Source organism: Thalassophryne amazonica, chromosome 5 (genome assembly GCF_902500255.1).
Source record: "Thalassophryne amazonica chromosome 5, fThaAma1.1, whole genome shotgun sequence".
NCBI lineage: Eukaryota > Metazoa > Chordata > Actinopteri > Batrachoidiformes > Batrachoididae > Thalassophryne > Thalassophryne amazonica.
In genome coordinates this window covers 116471847-116490725 of record NC_047107.1, presented here as the reverse complement: position 1 = coordinate 116490725, position 18879 = coordinate 116471847, and the positions used below count along the sequence as shown (strand labels likewise).

The window sequence follows — 18879 nt, the reverse complement described above, 5'->3', positions numbered from 1 at the left end:
TGATAGAGCATAGCAACAATGTGACTGAATCCAGCATTATTGTGATAGAGCATAGCAACAATGTGACTGAATCTAGCAATATTGTGATAGAGCATAGCAACAATGTGACTGAAACTAGCATTATTGTGATAGAGCATAGCAACAATGTGACTGAAACTAGCATTATTGTGATAGAGCATAGCAGCAATGTGACTGAATCTAGCAATACTGCGATAGAGCATAGCAACAATGTGACTGAATCTAGCAATATTGTGATAGAGCATAGCAACAATGTGACTGAATCCAGCATTATTGTGATAGAGCATAGCAACAATGTGACTGAATCCAGCATTATTGTGATAGAGCATAGCAACAATGTGACTGATCATAACAACAATGTGACAAAGCATAGCAACATTGTAATTGAACATGGCAAAAGTGGGACTGAGCATAGCAACAACATGACTGAGCATAGCAACATTGTGACTGAATCTAGCAATATTGTGACTGAGCAAAGCAACAACATGATTGAGCATACCAACAATGTGACTGAGCATAGCAATATTGTGACTGAATCTAGCATTATTGCAAGAGCTGTTGTCAGGTAGAACTGCTTTCTTCTTCACCAGGAACAGATATGGTGATAGAACTATTGTTCTATTGTGATAGAACATGGCAACAATGTGACTAATCATAACAACGTGACAAAGCATAGCAACTATTTGAACATGGCAAAAGTGGGACTGAGCATAGCAACAATACTACTGAGCATAGTAACAATGTGATTGAACATAGCAACATTGTGACTGAATCAAGCAATATTGTGACTGAGCATAGCAACAACATGACTGATCACAACAACAGCGTGACTAAGCATAGCAATAATGTGGCTGATCACAGCAACAACAAGACCAAGCATAGCAATATGGTATGAGGTCATAGTGATAACAGTAAACTTGCAATGAAATGTATCATAATTTTAGAAATGTTGAAATAGCAGAACAGTTTAGACTTCTGTCTGAACAGAATAAAACTGTATTACAGTGAACACCAAACGCATTAGAAAGCCAATCCTTTGTCAGCTTCAGCTGGTAACATATAATTAATTTTGAGCAAATCTTTAGTTCCTTTCTGAACTGAATGTAGCTGTGAAAATAAATATTAAAAACATTAAAAGGATGGCTAAGAAACACTTCATGAATATTTCTCTTTCATATCATCAACTGACTCAAAGTGTTGATGGTCCTGAGGGTAAAACGGTGAGTGTGACACCAGAGGAACCTCAGTCTGATTCTCAATCAGACTGAAAAATCTCTGAATCCCCAAGGTGTTCCCAATGTGTAGGTTAGAACAGAAGAGTGACATTTTCCACAACGAGGAAGGAATGAGTGAGTGAGCGTAACTGCCACCTGATCCACTCCCCATTGGTCACTGTGAGGTTTCTACAGCGACTGTGTCAGTTAACAAACATGACTGACACTCCAGGGAACACAGACAAACACAAAGATAGGTGAGTAAACACTTTAATTATTACACATCAGAATATGTAGTTGAAGCTGCGGATTTGGTTGGATAAAGACAAAGGCTGAAAAATTGTCAAAGTTCTCTCCATATGTGTGGTGTGGCTGCACCTATGATGTCAGCTCTACAGGGTGCGTAGTATAGCTCTTGAGCAAGAGTTTTTGTTTGTTCAACAACACAGTGAAAACCGCAGAAAAATCTTGTGCCATTTTATGCAAGAAAGTGCAGACAAGTTGTGTCGACAGAACTGTTATTTCCCAAAGTAGGATGACTAGTCATGGCTCACCTTTGGTCATGTCTCTGGTATTTGTTTCCTGGTCTCCCGGTTATTCTTTTTTGTTGATCTTCTCCAGTTATATTGCTTATTAGCAGTAGAACAAATTACAAGTTCAAATACACTGTTGCCTCACAACAAGAAGGCCATGGGATTGCTTCCCTCCTGGTCCTATCTATGTGGAGTTTGCATGTTCTCCTCCATGTCTGCATGTGTTCCCTCCGGGTGCTCTGACTTACTCCTGCTTCCAAAAACTGGCAGGTTAGGTGGGTTGAAAACTTTCAGATGATTGTAGGAGTAAATGTTTGTCTATATGTGGCTATGTGACAAACTGGCGTCCTGTCCAGGGTGTACGCCTCCTAGGCCCTATGACTGCTGGGATAGGCTCCAGCTCCCCCCGTGACCCTTAATTGGAGTAAGCAGTTATAGAAAATGAATGAATTAATTAATTAATATACTTGTAATCAAATAACATACACCAACTTTTTTATTTATCTAAGTTACTCTTTATTTTATCTGGCAACTGTTTATTAAAATGTTCCGGTACTTTCAGGCAGTGTGACACCCACATTCCAACTTTCTCAGACAGACATCCCATGATCCCCAAACTCTACATCATGCCGTGGAAACAAGACATGAAGAATCAAAAACTCCTGAAGAAGGTAGTTCAGAGAACAAAACCATCACACCCTTCATCACAAGCTCGACAGTCCATTACACCCAAAGTGTGCACAGTCATGAGGACTCACTATGTTAGTACAGCCCAGTCTCATGTTTTTTTCGTGCTGCTTTTTGTGACATGTTTTTTATTTTGCTATTTATAATCTTCCCCTTCTCCTTGTCAGGCAGGTTAGGTAGGAGACAATTGCAAGACTCACTTACACAGCTCTGTTTGAAAATAGGCTTTAATGAGGTCAGAAGCAATGGTCGGTGCACGGGAAGGCAGTCCAAAAAATACAGCAGCAATACCAAGAACATCAGGCAAAAACAAGGTCGGAATAAACAGGCAGGAGGTCGAGTCAACACTGAAGCAGGCAGATCTAGAGAATACAAGAACAAGAGCTGGTATGAAGGCACAGGGCGCAACAGACAGGCCCCAGCAACAAAACCCCACAAACCCAGAAAACACAGAAAAGAAATACAAAAGCAAGAAGAAAACAAAACAATCCAAAACCCCAGCAACGGAATACATAAACAGTCAGGCCCTGACACTCCTAACTTGAACCATAACCATAGCGTAAGTATCTACCCTCCAAAAACTTTAACCACAACCCCCAAGACCACCCCTTCACCCCACATTTCATGCCCCATCACAAAATGAATTTGTGCCCCGTTACGAAAAGCACCCCATTGCCATGCCCCCGTCACGAACCCATAGATTAATATACTTTTCATAACCTAGTGCCATGAACTGCCATGAGACTGGGTTGCTTAGTAAGGATACAGAAGCCAGCCCAATGCAAACTCGGGTCTGGGGATAACCCTAATCCAACCCAAACCCAGGCTGAGTTTTCCTGAGGTGCAAGTTTTCTTGTTACTGGTAGTAATATGGTAGTTATGAAAATTAAGGTTAGGATTTCTGCATGGTGCAGCTCAGCTAACTTTAGTTTCAGTCGACAGGGAACCAGTTGGTGCAAAGTTGATAACTAACAAGACATGTCTGTTGTGTAAGAATGCAGCACTGGCAGGGATCCCTGTGGTACCTCTGGAGGAGTCGCTGTATTATGGTGGTTGTGAGCGACTCTGTCACAATAAGGGATCCACCTCTTCATCCCCCTCTTCCACAAACTCCACCTGTCTGTGCCAGATGGGATTGACAGCTCATCGCTCCTCCCACTTGTCGAGGTAAAACACCAAACGCCACATTACACTAATACTATACTGCAGCGTTTTGGGATTACCTTTCATATGCTGATGATACTAAATTGTACATGCCGATAACTGCTGGTATTCACATTCACATAAAGTACTTATAAGATTGCCTTGCATCAGTGAGAAGTTGGATGTTTAGTAACATCTGATGGCACTCTGTGTGATTCCGGCAGGCCCGGATCCAGACTGGTTTGGACCAATGTAGTTGCATCAGTCAAATTTTTTTTACTCATTGTTCGTCATCTGTAAAAAGAAAATCTTGAATAATCCCGAATAGTGCCGAACGTGCCCCGCTGTGAGCACAGCTTTGGTTTTCATGTCAACCTATAGTCCGTAAATTACGAGGTCTGTCCATAAAGTATCATACCTTTTTATTTTTTTTTTTAACTATATGGATTTGATTCATATGTTTTCACGTCAGACATGCTTGAACCCTTGTGCGCATGTGTGAGTTTTTCCACGCCTGTCAGTGACGTCATTCGCCTGTGAGCACGCCTTGTGGAAGGAGTGGTCCCGCCCCGTCGTCGGATTTTCATTGTCTGGAAATGGCAGAATGATTTGGGGGTTTTTTTCCATCAGAATTTTTTCAGAAGCTGTTAGAGACTGGCACCTGGAAACCATTCGAAAAATTTATCTGGCTTTCAGTGAAAATTTTACGGGCTTCACGGAGAATAAGGTCTGTTAGTACAGCTTTAAGGACCCCTTTAAGGACGCTCGGCGCACCGCGCTCCGAGCTGCGACGACACGGCACAAGCCACCGGACCATTTCTAAACAGATGGCTCTGTGGATACGAGACCGTCGTGTGCTCTTTCTCTGGTTATCACAAGAGCTGGACATCAGCCATTTTCCGGCAGATTTCACTTTTAACAAGAGATTTTGTCATGGAAAGACGCGCAGAGGCTTCGCGCATCACAACCGATTCGCTTTGGAAGTGAGACAAAGGAACACCTTCGTTTCGGCGTGCCAGAGGACAAGTTTGGACATGTCCAGCTCTCCACAATTTCACTGATACTTACTGGACTGGTAAGCATTGAAAGCCGAGATAGACATGTCCAAACTTGTCCTCTGACACGCCGAAACGGAGGTGTTCCTTTGTCTTTCTGAAGTGTTTCAAATCTGCAGTGATTAAACCATTACTTAAGAAATCTAATCTCGACCGTAGTATGAGGTCTGTTAGAAAACTATCCGACCTATTTATTTTTTGCAAAAACCATATGGATTTGAATCACATGTGATTGCATAAACCAAGCTTGAACCTTCGTGCGCATGCGTGAGTTTTTTCACGCCTGTCGGTTGCGTCATTTGCCTGAGAGCAGGCTTTGTGTGAGCAGTGGTCCACCCCTTTCGTTGGATTTTTATTGTGAATAAAATGTCAATGATTTGGAGCTTTGCTGCATCAAATTTTTCCAGAAACTGTGAGAGACCTCCAGGTGGACACCATTCGGAAAATTCAGATGGCTTTCAGGGATGATTTTATGGGGATTACACAGATTAAGGAGTGCTCCAGCTGGTTTAAAGACCGCCTGAGAGTGCGGCGCTCTCTGAGTGCTCTCTGAGTGCCGATCAACAGGCTGAAACCCCGCTGAAACAACCAGATCATTTCCAAAGTGAAGGCTTTGTTGATCCGGGACGTCGTCTGACTTCCACAGAAATGGCAGAAAACGTGGACATCAGCACATTTTCGGCACATTCCACTGTTACAGGAGTTTTTGTCATGGAAAGAGAAGCAGAGGGATGCACCATGGAGCCGCTCATGGCGCAGGACAAAAGCACCTCCGTGTTGGTCTCACAGGACGGCTTTCAGATGGCTTTCAGACGGCTTTTGGTGGCTTTTCAGTCGTGTGACTATCCGAGAAATTGTGGATGACCTGGACATGCTAGAACATGTCCTGTGAGGCTTCATCACGTTGTTGCTTTGTGCCATGCGGCTCCGTCCTGACACGCGAATTTCTCCGCACGTCTGTCTCAATGTGCCGAAAAAGTGCTGATGTCCACGTCTTCTGCAATTTCTGTGGTAGTCAGACGATGTCCCGGATCAACACAGCGTTCAGTTTGGAAATGAACGGCACATTCCACGGTTACAGGAGTTTTTGTCATGGAAAAAGGAGCGGAGGAATTCGCGCGTCGGGACAGAGCTGCATAGCGCAAAGCAACACCGTGATGAAGCCTCACAGGACATGTTCTGGCATGTCCAGGTCATCCACAATTTCTTGGATAGTCACACAACTGAAAAGCCACTGAAAGCCATCTGAAAGATGTCCTGTGAGACCAACAAGGAGGTGCTTTTGTCCTGCGCCATGAGCGGCTCTGTGGCACTTCCCTCCGCTTCTCTTTCCATGACAAAAACTCCTGTAACAGTGGAATGTGCTGAAAAAGTGCTGATGTCCACGTCTTCTGCCATTTCTGTGGAAGTCAGACGATGTCCCGGATCAACAATGCCTTCACTTTGGAAATGATCTGGTTGTTTCAGCGGAGTTTCAGCCTATTGATTGGTGCTCGGAGTGCGCCGCGCTCTAAGATGCTGTGGGCGGTCTTTAAACCGGTTGGAGCACTCCTTAATCTGTGTAATCCCCATAAAATCGTCCCTGAAAGCCATCTGAATTTTCCGAACGGTGTCCACCTGGAGGTCTCTCACAGTTTCTGGAAAAATTTGATGTAGCAAAGCTCCAAATCGTTCAGACATTTTATTTGCAATAAAAATCCGAGAGAGGGGTGGACCACTGCTCACACAAAGCCTGCTCACAGGCGAATGACGCAACAGACAGGTGTGAAAAAACTCACGCAAGCGCACGAAGGTTCAAGCTTGGCTGATGCAATCACACGTGATTCAAATCCATATGGTTTTTGCAAAAAATAAAAAGGTCGGATACTTTTCTGTTGTGAAAGTGTAGGTACACGGACCCACAACAGGGGGCGCAATGAACGGACAATAGAGAAAGGTGAATAACAAGTTTTACTGTTGTGAACAGGGCACAACCAATACAACAATTAATACTTTGTAAGTCGAAATCTGCTGGTGTTGTGTGGGCAGGCTCGAAGGTAGGAGACGTCCGTCCCCGTCGAACCGGAACCACCCAGATTTCCTCTGCCACCGAAAACCAGGAGTACTGGAACCGCCAAGTCCCGAATTCCCAGGTGGCCACTGCCTTCGCTCGTCGGATCCGGTACTGCTGGCGGGAAAGAGCACAAACACACAGGTATGGGTGCGACAGCACCCAGTAGACGGAGAGGGGAGAAGCCGCCTCCACCTCTTGAAATAATGAAGCAGGAAGGTGAGTACTTATCCAAGCAAGGTGCTTTCTGTAATCAGCTGTCCTGAAATAGTTTAGCAAGGTTTATCAGAGTCCTCAAAATATATACTAGCAGAGTAGGTTACCTTAATCTCAAGGCGATATCTCGGCACTGAGGTGGAGACGCTGTCCTGCTGATATACTCCGTCCTGAGTGCAGTCAGCTGTGTCTAGTAATGGGTGACAGCTGTCAGCCTGACAGCCTTCGTCGGCGGCAGCGCCCTCTGGTGCCTGGAGCCCGCACTCCAGGCAGGGCGCCCTCTGGTGGTGGTGGGCCAGCAGTACCTCCTCTTCAGCGGCCCACACAACACTTTTCTAACAGACCTCGTATATTGAAAAAAAAAGGCTGATATCAAATCTATCATTTTGCTCTAAAATTCTGGAAAAGGTGGTTTCACAGCAGCTCGTAGACTATCTTACTGAGAATAATCTTTTTGAGCCACTGCAGTCTGCTTTTAGAAAATATCATTCCACAGAGACGGCTCTTACTAAAGTGGTAAATGATCTTCTTCTTGCAATGGATTTGGACACAATTACGGTTCTGGTGCTGTTACATCTTAGTGCTGCGTTTGATATCGTAGATCATCATATTCTACTCAATAGGCTGGAGAATAATTTTAGGATTACTGGAAGTGCGCTTGTATGGTTGACGTCATACCTGACCAGTCATTCTGACTGGTTTTTGTACAACCCCAATTCCAATGAAGTTGGGACGTTGTGTAAAATGTAAATAAAAACAGAATACAATGATTTGCAAATCCTTTTCAACCTATATTCAATTGAATACACCACAAAGACAAGATATTTAATGTTCAAACTGATAAACTTTATTGTTTTTGTGCAAATATTTGCTCATTTTGAAATGGATGCCTGCAACACGTTTCAAAAAAGCTGGAACAGTGGTATGTTTACCACTGTGTTACATCACCTTTCCTTCTAACAACACTCAGTAAGCATTTGGGAACTGAAGACACTAATTGTTGAAGTTTTGTAGGTGGAATTCTTTCCCATTTTTGCTTAATGTACGACTTTAGTTGTTCAACAGTTGTTCTCCGTTGTCGTATTTTATGCTTCATAATGCACCACACATTTTCAATGGGCGACAGGTCTGGACTGTAGGCAGGCCAGTCTAGTACCCGCACTATTTTACTACGAAGCCACTCTGTTGTAACACGTGCTGAATGTGGCTTGGCATTGTCTTGCTGAAATAAGCAGGGACGTCCCTGAAATAGATGTTGCTTGGATGGCAGCATGTGTTGCTCCAAAACCTGGATGTTCCTTTCGGAATTGTTGGTGCTATCACAGATGTGTAAGTTGCCCATGCCATGGGCACTAACACACCCCATACCATCACAGATGCTGGCTTTTGAACTTTGTGCTGGTAACAATCTGGATGGTCTTTTTCCTATTTTTCCAGAGGACACAACATCCATGATTTCCAAACACAATTTGAAACATGGACTCATCAGACCACAGCACACTTTTCCACTTTGCATCTGTCCATTTCAAATGAGCTCGGGCTCAGAGAAGGCGGTGGTGTTTCTGGATGTTGTTGATGTATGGCTTTCGGTTTGCATGGTAGAGTTTTAACTTGTACTTGTAGATGTAGCGATGAACTGTGTTAACTGACAATGGTTTTCTGTGTTCCTGAGCCCAAATGGTAAGATCCTTCACACAATGATGTCGGTTTTTAATGCAGTGCCGCCTGAGGGATCGAAGCTCACGGGCATTCGGTGTTGGTTTGTTGGCTTGTTGGCTTGTCACTTACATGTAGGCAGTTCTCCAGATTCTCTAAATCTTCTTATTATATTATGGACTGTACATGATCCCCAAATTCCTTGCAATTGAATGTTGAGAAACATTGTTCTTAAACTGTGGGCCTATTTTTGTTCACAAAGTGGTGATCCTCACCCCATTTTTGCTTGTGGACGGCTGAGCCTTTTGGGGATGCTCTTTTTATACCCAATCATGACACTCACCTGTTTCCAATTAAGTGTTCTTTGAGCATCCATCAACTTTCCCAGTCTTTTGTTTCCCTGTCCCAACTTTTTTGAAATGTGTTGCAGGCATCCATTTTAAAATGAGCAAATATTTGCACAAAAACAACAAAGTCTATCAGTTTTAACATTAAATATCTTGTCTCTGTGGTGTATTCAATTGAATATAGGTTGAAAAGGATTTGCAAATCATTGTATTCTGTTTTTATTTACATTTTACACAACGTCCCAACTTCATTGGAACTGGGGTTGTACAAAAACCAGTCAGTGTCATGGTCAATCATTGTATTTTTTTTTTTATTTTTTTTTTACATTTTACACAACGTCCCAACTTCATTGGAATTGGGGTTGTATATTTAATTGAATTTGAATGTCTTTTTTATAAGTTCCAAATAACATTATTTTAGTTTTAGACAAATTTAGTGATAATTTATCAATATCAAACTATCTCTTTAACTTTATCATTTCAGTTTCTAAATCAGATAATAATTGTTGCAAATTTTCTCCTGAACAAAACAAGTTTGTGTCATCTGCAAAGAGAATTGCTTTAAACAAATCTGAAACTTTGCATAAATCATTGATGTACAAAATAAATAATTTTGGTCCCAACACAGAACCCTGGGGAAGCCCACAAATGATGTCCAGATATGAAGAACAATAGTCCCCGAGTTGAACAAAAATGTTTCTCATTTTGTAAGCAACTTTTAATCCAGTTCAGAGCCACCCCTCTGATCCCATACAGTTCCTTCTTTTGAAATAATATGTTGTGATCTGTTGTGTCAAAAGCCTTTTTTAGGTCAATGCATAAACCTGCTACTATTTCCCTTTGATCCATATGTTTATTGATCTCTTCTACTGAATCGAGCAGTGCCAGTGCAGTGGACCTTTTCACTCTAAAACCATACTGACTGTCATCAAGCAAGTTGTGTTGTTCTATTAATTTTTCCAATCTGTTATTATAAAGTTTTTCCAGTATCTTTAAAAATTGTGACAATAGAGACACAGGCCTGTAATTAGTAAAAAGATGCTTGCTACCAGATTTAAATAAAGGTATCAGTTTTGCCACTTTCATACAATTTGGAACAATTACAGTTTGAAATGATTTATTAAAAATATGTGATAATGGTTTTGCGATTTCAGTAATTATTTACTTTACTAAAGACATATATATATGTACATCATTATAATTGTTGACTTTTTAGTTTCACATTTACTAACTACATTAATAATTTCCCTTTCATCTACTGGGCCAAGAAACAATGGGCCTCATGTATCAACGTTGCGTATGGCGATATTTGAGCATATATGGGGTGTACGCCAAAACGGCTGCGCTACTTGGCATTTATCAATGTGGTCGTTGGCATACGCTGTGCTGAAAATATACACCAGGTCGAGAGGTGGCGTAAATTATACACCAAAATGAACCAGCACTGGAATCCACATAAAAATGAACATGATCAACATGATAAACAGTGCCATTATACAAATCAATGCATATGTTACATAAATAACACTTTCCTGATTATACTACATAATAATCAATACAAATCCCGCTTTTGCAGGATTGTTATGGAGCACGATCCGTGGCTACAGCACTGACTGCAAAGACAGCGCTGCACGCCCTTTTCTCCAGCCTTCGAGCCTGGAGCCAGAGCAGCGCTGAGCTTAACTTTATGTGGTGTGATCGTTTTAGACAATGAAATTGATAATAACTGTAGTTTCGTCATTCCCTTAATTCGCCCGTGCTGCAACCAGGTTTTGTCGTCTCCATTCGGTTGTCACAATAAAATAAATACAGAAATACATTTAAAAAGTAAAGAAATCTGACAGATTATGCGTGTCTTATTAATTGAGAGAGCAAATATCCACAGGTCAGGAATTATTGACGTGAAAAGAGAATACAGTGGTCCTTCGCTATAACGCCGTTCACCTGTCGTGGCCTCGGAGTCTCGCGGAGTATTTAGTCCAATTTTGCATGCCTTTTTTTTTTTTACAGTGTTCTGTGTTCTGCGTATCTGTTTATAAGAATCTTGTCGCCCAGAAGAAAAAAGAGCGCCAAAAATTACTTTGTCACACGGAAACAAACACCTGCTGCAGCGAGATGTGAGTGGAAAAAGGCGTGGCGTCAGGACGCAGAGGAGCGATCAGTGACATACTGGTCAGTCACTATTAATGATTTCTTATGTGTCCGACCTCGTTCGTTGATCGTTAAAATTAATTCGTTAGTTCTAAATGCCATCATAGGAAAACTTTCTATTTTTATTTCTCAAACAAATGTTTGGGCCTGAAACAGTTTGGTATTATTTTCCTACTAAGGTTTGAACTTTGAGAGTATTTACACACAAGAGAAAAGTGAGAAAATGTTCATGCCTGATTGAGAAAGTGTATAAACTGTGTAGTGAGGGGTTTTACAGCTTTGAAACGTCTATAATAATTGTAAAAAATAACGCTGACTACGTCGCGGTTTCACGTATTTTGGGCTATTTTTTAGAACGTAACTCCAGCGATTAATGAGGGACCACTGTAACACTTTATTGATTATATACTACAAAACAATTGATACGACAGCTGCTTTTGACGCTCTATTGACACGCGTCGTGATTGGTGAAGTTCTTTTTCATTGCCGTCTTCCTGGCTTCCATGTCATAAAATGAGGGTGTGTCTGAAGCGGAGTCTGAATATTTATGGGCGTGTTTATCATAATTACGATCGTTTCCACCCGCCGCATTTATCAAGATCACATCAGGCGTATGCCAGAAATGGGCAGGTGCGCACTGCTTGATACATGTCACGGCGACTTTGGTGTATTTCACGTTTACGCCGTAAATTTACGCCACAAGTACGCAACATTGATACATGAGGCCCATTGTGTGCAGGTTTCTGTCAATTAATTGAGACTTTTCCCATGGGCTGTGTGGAATTTCAAATGCCAGATCTGGCCCAACATTAGCAAAAAATTTATTGAAACTATTCACTACTTGGCTCATGTTATATTCATCTTTGCTGTTATAAGTAAAGTATTTAGGATAGTTTTTTGATTTGGGTTTACATGATATAATACTATTCAGTATTTTCCATGTTTCCTTTATGTTGTTTTTATTACTGTTTAGTAATTTTTTCAAAGTATGATTTTTTTTACAGGACCGCATAATAGTTGTTAATTTGTTTTTAAAGTTCTTATATTTAATCTCTATCTCTCTTGATTTACTTTTAATGAATTCTCTATAAAATCCTTAGGAGATTGCCTTGCATCAGTGAAAAGCTGGATGTCTACAAGGGTAGGCTGAAAAGTTCTAAGGCTGACTATGATGCAGTTGTCGAATTGAACAAATTCAGGGTTATTTTTCTACATAGTCTCCCTGTAACTCCACACACTTCTTCCAGCGGTGCTTGAGTGCTTCGATTCCCTTGGCCTAGAAGCTTTCATCTTGAGAGTCAAAATAGTCCTCAATGGCAGCCATCACCTCATCATTGCTCCTATAGTGCTTCCCAGCAAAGTTTTTTTTCAGGTTTGGGAACAGATGAAAGTCCGAGGGTGCCAAGTCAGGGGAGTATGGTGGGTGATCTACCAGTTCGAATCCACACTCGTGGATAGTGACCATGGCTACTGTTGACTTGTGAGCTGGGGCATTGTCTTGATGGAACAGCACCCCTTTCGTCAGCTTTCCTGGTCGCTTCTTTTTGATAGCCTCGCGTAACTGTCTCAGTAGGTTAGAATAGTACTGTCCATTTATGGTTTGTCCCTTTTCAAGATAATCCACAAACACAATGCCCTTGGCATCCCAGAAAACTGAAACCATGACCTTCCCCGCAGACAAAACTACCTTGGCCTTCTTTGGAGGTGGTGACCTTGGGTGTTTCCACTGCATTGATTGTTTTTTTTTGTCTCTGGTTCAAAGTGGTGAACCCAACACTCATCCTGGGTAAGAAAATGTTCCATGTAATTGGCTGGATCCTCTTCAAATTACGCCAAGTTTGCCTTCGACATGACTAGCCTGGTGCGTTTCTGATCAGGCGTCAGAAGACGTGGCACCCACCGAGCTGACACCTTTGACATTCCAAGTTCTTCATGCAGAATGTGTTCAGTTCTCTCACAGGATATTCCCACAGCATCTACTAGCTGATTAATCGTCGATCGTCTGTCGTCCATCACCATTTCATGAACAAGGTCAATGTTTTTCTGGGTTGTGGCTGTTGCAGGCCGCCCAGACCTTGGGTCATCTTCAAGACTCTCTCTGCCCCTCTTAAATTCAGCTGCCCACTTCTACACTTCATCCCCTAATGTAGCAACCATATCTGCATGAATGTCCTTGGGCTTTAACCCCTTCTTATGCAGGTACTTATTCACACAGCGATGCCAGATTTTGTCCATTTTTGCCATTTCCCTCTACCACGAACTTTCAAACTTGGCTATGAACCACAAACTACCTCACAACCTGGAAGAAAATAACAGTTAGTCATCAGAAGAGTTGAAATTAATGCATGCCAAGTTTTATTGAAATGGCATTTTTCCTTCTTGGTGAGCCTTACAACTTTTCAGCCTACCCTCGTAGCAATTTCTTACTTTTATATTCTGAGAAGACTGAAATGATGGTTCTTGGTCCAGTGAAATATCGACATCAATTTGACCAGCTAACGCTTAGCCTAGGGTCGTGTAACATACATCACACTAACAAAGTGAGGAACCTTGGGGTAATTTTTGATCCGACATTGTCCTTTGACTTCCATATTAGAGATATTATGAGGACTGGTTTCTTCCACCTGCGAAATATAGTGAAGATTCCAACCATCCTGTCTATGGCTGATGCTGAGACCCTGATTCATGCGTTTGTTTCTTCTAGGTTGGACTACTGCAATGTTCTATTTTCTGGTTTACCGCAGTCCAGCATTAGGGGTCTCCAATTGGTTCAAAATGCTTAGCCGACCTAATTAAACCCTATGTACTGGCCCAAGCTCTGAGTTTTCAGGGTGCAGGGACTACTTTGTGTCCCTAGGGTGAATAAAAAGTCTGTGGGTCACAGAGCTTTCTCTTATTATACACCTGCTTTGTGGAACAATCTCCCTGCGTCAATAAAATAGTTAGATTTTGTAGACTTTCAAGTCCAGACTTAAGACTCACTTATTTTCCATTTCGTATGGCTAGCATACTGGCATAGTATGATGCTATGCTTCCTACCCTTTAAAATTCATTTTATTAGGAAACGGAGAGGCCTGCAGCCTCAACTTCATCTGAAGTTTGTGGCTTTTAGTGAAGCTTAGGGCTAGTGACTGGCGATCACCTTAGTATTTCTTGTTTTTCTTGTTCCTTAATGTTGACAAATTATGCCTTTTTTGTTGTCTTTCTGCTGCCTGATTCTGTTTCTTCTCTCTGTTTAAGGTGCGGCTCCACCCAGAAGTTGAAGTAGATGTCTTCTTCTTCTGCAGCCTCCTGTCCTGTACACTAGCATGGACTCCCAAAAATTTCTTGTATATTTGTATTGTCAACTGTGTCGGTAGCATGGCCCAAGCAGAGGGTCACCCCTGTGAGTCTGGTCTGCTTGAGGTTTCTTCCTCACATCATCAGAGGAACTTTTCCTTACCACTGTCGCCTGTGTGTTTGCTCTAGGGGTTAGTAAGGTTAGACCTTACTTGTCTAAAGCGCCTTGAGCATGATTTGTTGTGATTTCGCTCTATATAAATGAAATAAATTGAATTTTTAAAGTATATACAGTAGTGTTCAGAATAATAGTAGTGCTATGTGACTAAAAAGATTAATCCAGGTTTTGAGTATATTCCTTATTGTTACATGGGAAACAAGGTACCAGTAGATTCAATAGATTCTCACAAATCCAACAAGACCAAGCATTCATGATATGCACACTCTTAAGGCTATGAAATTGGGCTATTAGTAAAAAAAAGGTAGAAAAGGGGGTGTTCACAATAATAGTAGCATCTGCTGTTGACACTACAAACTCAAAAGTATCATGTTCAAACTGCTTTTTTAGCAATCCTGTGAATCACTAAACTAGTATTTAGTTGTATAACCACAGTTTTTCATGATTTCTTCACATCTGTGAGGCATTAATTTTGTTGGTTTGGAACCAAGATTTTGCTTGTTTACTAGTGTGCTTGGGGTCATTGTCTTGTTGAAACACCCATTTCAAGGGCATGTCCTCTTCAGCGTAAGGCAACATGACCTCTTCAAGTATTTCGACATATCCAAACTGATCCATAGGCCCAACACCATAGTAGGAGAAACATGCCCATATCATGATGCTTGCACCACCATGCTTCACTGTCTTCACTGTGAACTGTGGCTTGAATTCAGAGTTTGGGGGTCATCTCACAAACTGTCTGTGGCCCTTGGACCCAAAAAGAACTATTTTACTCTCATCAGTCCACAAAATATTCCTCCATTTCTCTTTAGGCCAGTTGATGCGTTCTTTGGCACATTGTAACCTCTTCTGCACATCTTTTATTTAACAGAGGGACTTTGCGGGGGACTCTTGTAAATAAATTAGCTTCACACAGGCGTCTTCTAACTGTCACAACACTTATAGCTAATTCCAGACTGTCTTTGATCATCCTGGAGCTGATCAATGGGTGAGCCTTTGCCATTCCGGTTATTCTTCTATCCATTTTGATGGTTGTTTTCCATTTTCTTCCACGTCTCTGTTTTTTTTTTTTTTTTTTTTTTGTCCATTTTAAAGCATTGGAGATCATTGTAGATGAACAGCCTATAATTTTTTGCACCTGCGTATAAGTTTTCTTCTCTCCAATCAACTTTTTAATCAAACTATGCTGTTCTTCTGAACAGTGTCTTGAACGTCCCATTTTCCTCAGGCTTTCAAAGAGAAAAGCATGTTCAACAGGTGCTGGCTTCATCCTTAAATAGGGGACACCTGATTCACACCTGTTTGTTCCACAAAATTGACAAACGCACTGACTGAATGCCACACTACTATTATTGTGAACACCCCCTTTTTGAGAAATTTTGTCCAGCAACTGTGTGCCTGCAGTATAGTATATAGAAGACTCCATTGTTGACAATACCAGATACTTTTGCCACTTTGTTACATTGTTTCTGTGTATGCTCTCAGTTGTCCAGGTGGTTTCCATAGTAGAGAAGCTTGAATCTTCGACTGGACTGGGTTGCTTGACGCCAGGACGTTTCGCTTCAAATCGCAGAAGCTTCCTCAGCTAAAATTCTTGCTCTGGTAGTCTGACTTCTGTCTTGACTCTTGTAGAGAAGAATAAACAGAAGCCACAAAAGCTGGAGTTTTAAACCTAACCAGACCCCTCCTACTGAGAGGCAGACTGCTATAGGCTAGTGACTAAACAATAGCTCTAATTAGCACCTAATGTGCTCTAGTTAGCACCCTCCTAATGACAGGGCAGCTGCCCTCCTAATGATGGGACGGATGACTCTCCTGATGACGTGAATGACTCATTACCATGAACAAAAGACTGAAACTGCTTTGACCTGAGTACCCCATTGTAAACTGGGGACAAAGTGTGTCTCAGACCCCCTCCCCAGTTAAGTCTGGGTTTCAACTGTTTCACATAGAATGCCTCCTTGACCCCTCTTTCAAACCATTTCTTCTCTCTGGCTAAGATTTTAACTTCCTTGTCCTCAAACGTGTGGTTAGTGTCTTTAAGGTGGAGATGAACTGCAGACTGAGGTCTACTGGCGCCCTCTCTGCGGTGCTGGTATAGCCTTTTGCGTAAAGGTTGCTTAGTCTCACCTATGTAGTGTTCGTTACAGTTTTCCTGACATCTGATAGAATACACTACATTGCTCTGTTTGTAACTACGGATCCTGTCCTTAGGGTTAACTAATTTCTGTCTCAAGGTGTTAACAGGTTTAAAGTAAACTGGGATTTTGTGCTGTCTGAAGATCCTCTGTAGTTTTTCCCCTATTCCTGCTAAATAAGGGAGAGACACTCCTCTTCTTCTTGTCTCCATCTCCTGTCTATCTGGTCTCTTTGTTCTCTGGGCCTTCTGCACTTTGTCCAGGGACCATCGTGGGTACCCACATACTGTGAGGGCTTTTCGGACAAGTTGTTGTTCTTTAGCCGTTCTTCCAGTGAAGATTCCGTTTTGGACAACCAAACAACCTCAAACTGAAATTACATCTGTGGACTTCGGATTTCAGTCCCAAAGTCTCTACAGTATCCTCCATACCATAGAGTTGCTTCATGTTCTGGATAGCAACTATACAGGCACACAACCAACAATCCCAATTTCTGAAAAGTAGCCAACTATGTGCCACAGACAGATGAAACACAAATGTTCCCTTGCTCTTTCCAGATGCTGGAGTCTTCAATATTGACACATCTGCATGCTGGATCATGCCCAGGGATGTGTACCACATGGTCAAAATATCATAGCTGAGGTTCTGTTAAGTGATATTCCTCACCTAAGTTTCCCTAATTGGAATATTGCACAGAGCACCGTTCCTTCTTGTTTCACCCCAACAGCAAATCGGGGTACATTTACAAACATTGGTAACTTCTTGATCCATCTTTGTCGATCTTGAACAAACTTGGTATACATCGTAGTTATGACCATCATCAGCACAAGTTTTATAATCAGGGTGAAATTTTCAAGCTGTTCAAAAATGTCATCCTAATTCTCCAAATCATCCCTAGTGTATGGTAAATTCCAGGTGTCCGTAGTCTTAATAGCTTAAATCATGGGGTCATTAATGGGGTATTCCTAGTGTGTTCGGCTTGAAACTTGTTTGATTGTGTTCCATCAGAGCAAACAATTGAAGCAGCATTTGTTGCAGTTCTGACCAAGGGCATAGCTCCTTACTTTTTTCAGGTGGGTTGCCAGGTTTGCACTTTATAAGCCAGTCAGTTGCCACGTCTGCGCTATTTAAGCCGGCCTGTTAGGAGGCATGCTGGAGTAAGCTGTTTCATCCTGTATTTGCACTTTTTTTTATGGATCGTGGGCAATCATAATAGAACACACCCTGTGAAATAGAGGTGTCAGTAACCACTCTTTTGGCATAAAGTCATTCAGCTCGTACCCAAGGATACGCTGAAAAGACCACATACCAAAGACATCAAGTCATCACCTGAGGTCACTGATTTGCATCCAAGTCTCACAACTGCATCCAAGTCTCACAACTGTATCGTGAGACAGGACGTATCAAGCCCTGAATAACATGGATCTTGATTCTCCTGCATAGGCATCAACATCACAAGACGTCTGTCCACTGACCTCATGACAATGTAATCATCCCATGCTTCTCTCAGTCTCAAAGGCCAAGGACCCAGAGACATCTACAATTTTCCCACACTCAGACACATGCTACCAGAGTCACTGATCACCTCCCACCCCCACATCCCTTTACATGGGGTACTCATGACACAGGAAACATAAATCTTTTATCTTTGAATACAACAAAGTGCATCATACCCTGTTTCAGTAAGTCTGTTTAGATTAATGTGAATAAAACATATAATGAGTTACTTTTCTAAATTTCCCCTGTTTTACTGCAGGTACAACAGCTCAGTGGTGACAACCAAGCAACTTTTCCAGACAAATACACAAGAACAATGAGACAACACATGCTGAAAAACCAGGGTAGTTCATTTTCTGAAAAATAATCTGTGGTGCTTTTAGTTCTTGTTAGTGATTTGTAGTGTTCCAACAACAGATCATCAAAAAGAAGGTTCTGTGGTGGTTTCGCGCAGTGGCCCACCTGGCTGGGGTTCTTTCGGGGATTATGTCAGTATTTCGTTCTAGTCTGTTGCATGTTTAATTTCACCCTGTAGGTCACACTCTCTCATCATCTGTCTTGTGTGTATTCGATTAGATTTGTTTCATCTCTGAGTCCTCACCTGTCTGTCTGGGTTTGTCTTCCTGTTGCACTGTGTCACCTCCTCTCCTGTCTGTCTTTGTGCGTGTGTGTGTGAAATGCTATACACTTGGTCTTCTGTCTATTTGTGTGTGTGTG

The 18879-nt window shown here is 41.9% G+C and overlaps 1 protein-coding gene across 2 annotated transcripts; it reads left to right on the top strand.

The window, feature by feature from the left end:
- The first annotated feature begins 1387 nt into the window (after nt 1-1387).
- On the top strand, nt 1388-18497 carry LOC117511176 (testis-expressed protein 43-like). Of its 2 annotated transcripts, none has more exons than XM_034171160.1 (4): nt 1388-1480; nt 2325-2436; nt 3447-3619; nt 18422-18497. In XM_034171160.1, the coding sequence occupies exons 1-4, from the start codon at nt 1449-1451 to the stop codon at nt 18480-18482; spliced, it is 378 nt and encodes a 125-aa protein (XP_034027051.1). In that variant the 5' UTR covers nt 1388-1448; the 3' UTR covers nt 18483-18497. The 2 variants fall into 2 exon arrangements, with proteins under 2 accessions (XP_034027051.1, XP_034027052.1); XM_034171161.1 differs by lacking the exon at nt 1388-1480 and adding an exon at nt 2157-2197 and having other exon boundaries at nt 2328-2436.
- Nucleotides 18498-18879: the final 382 nt, after the last annotated feature.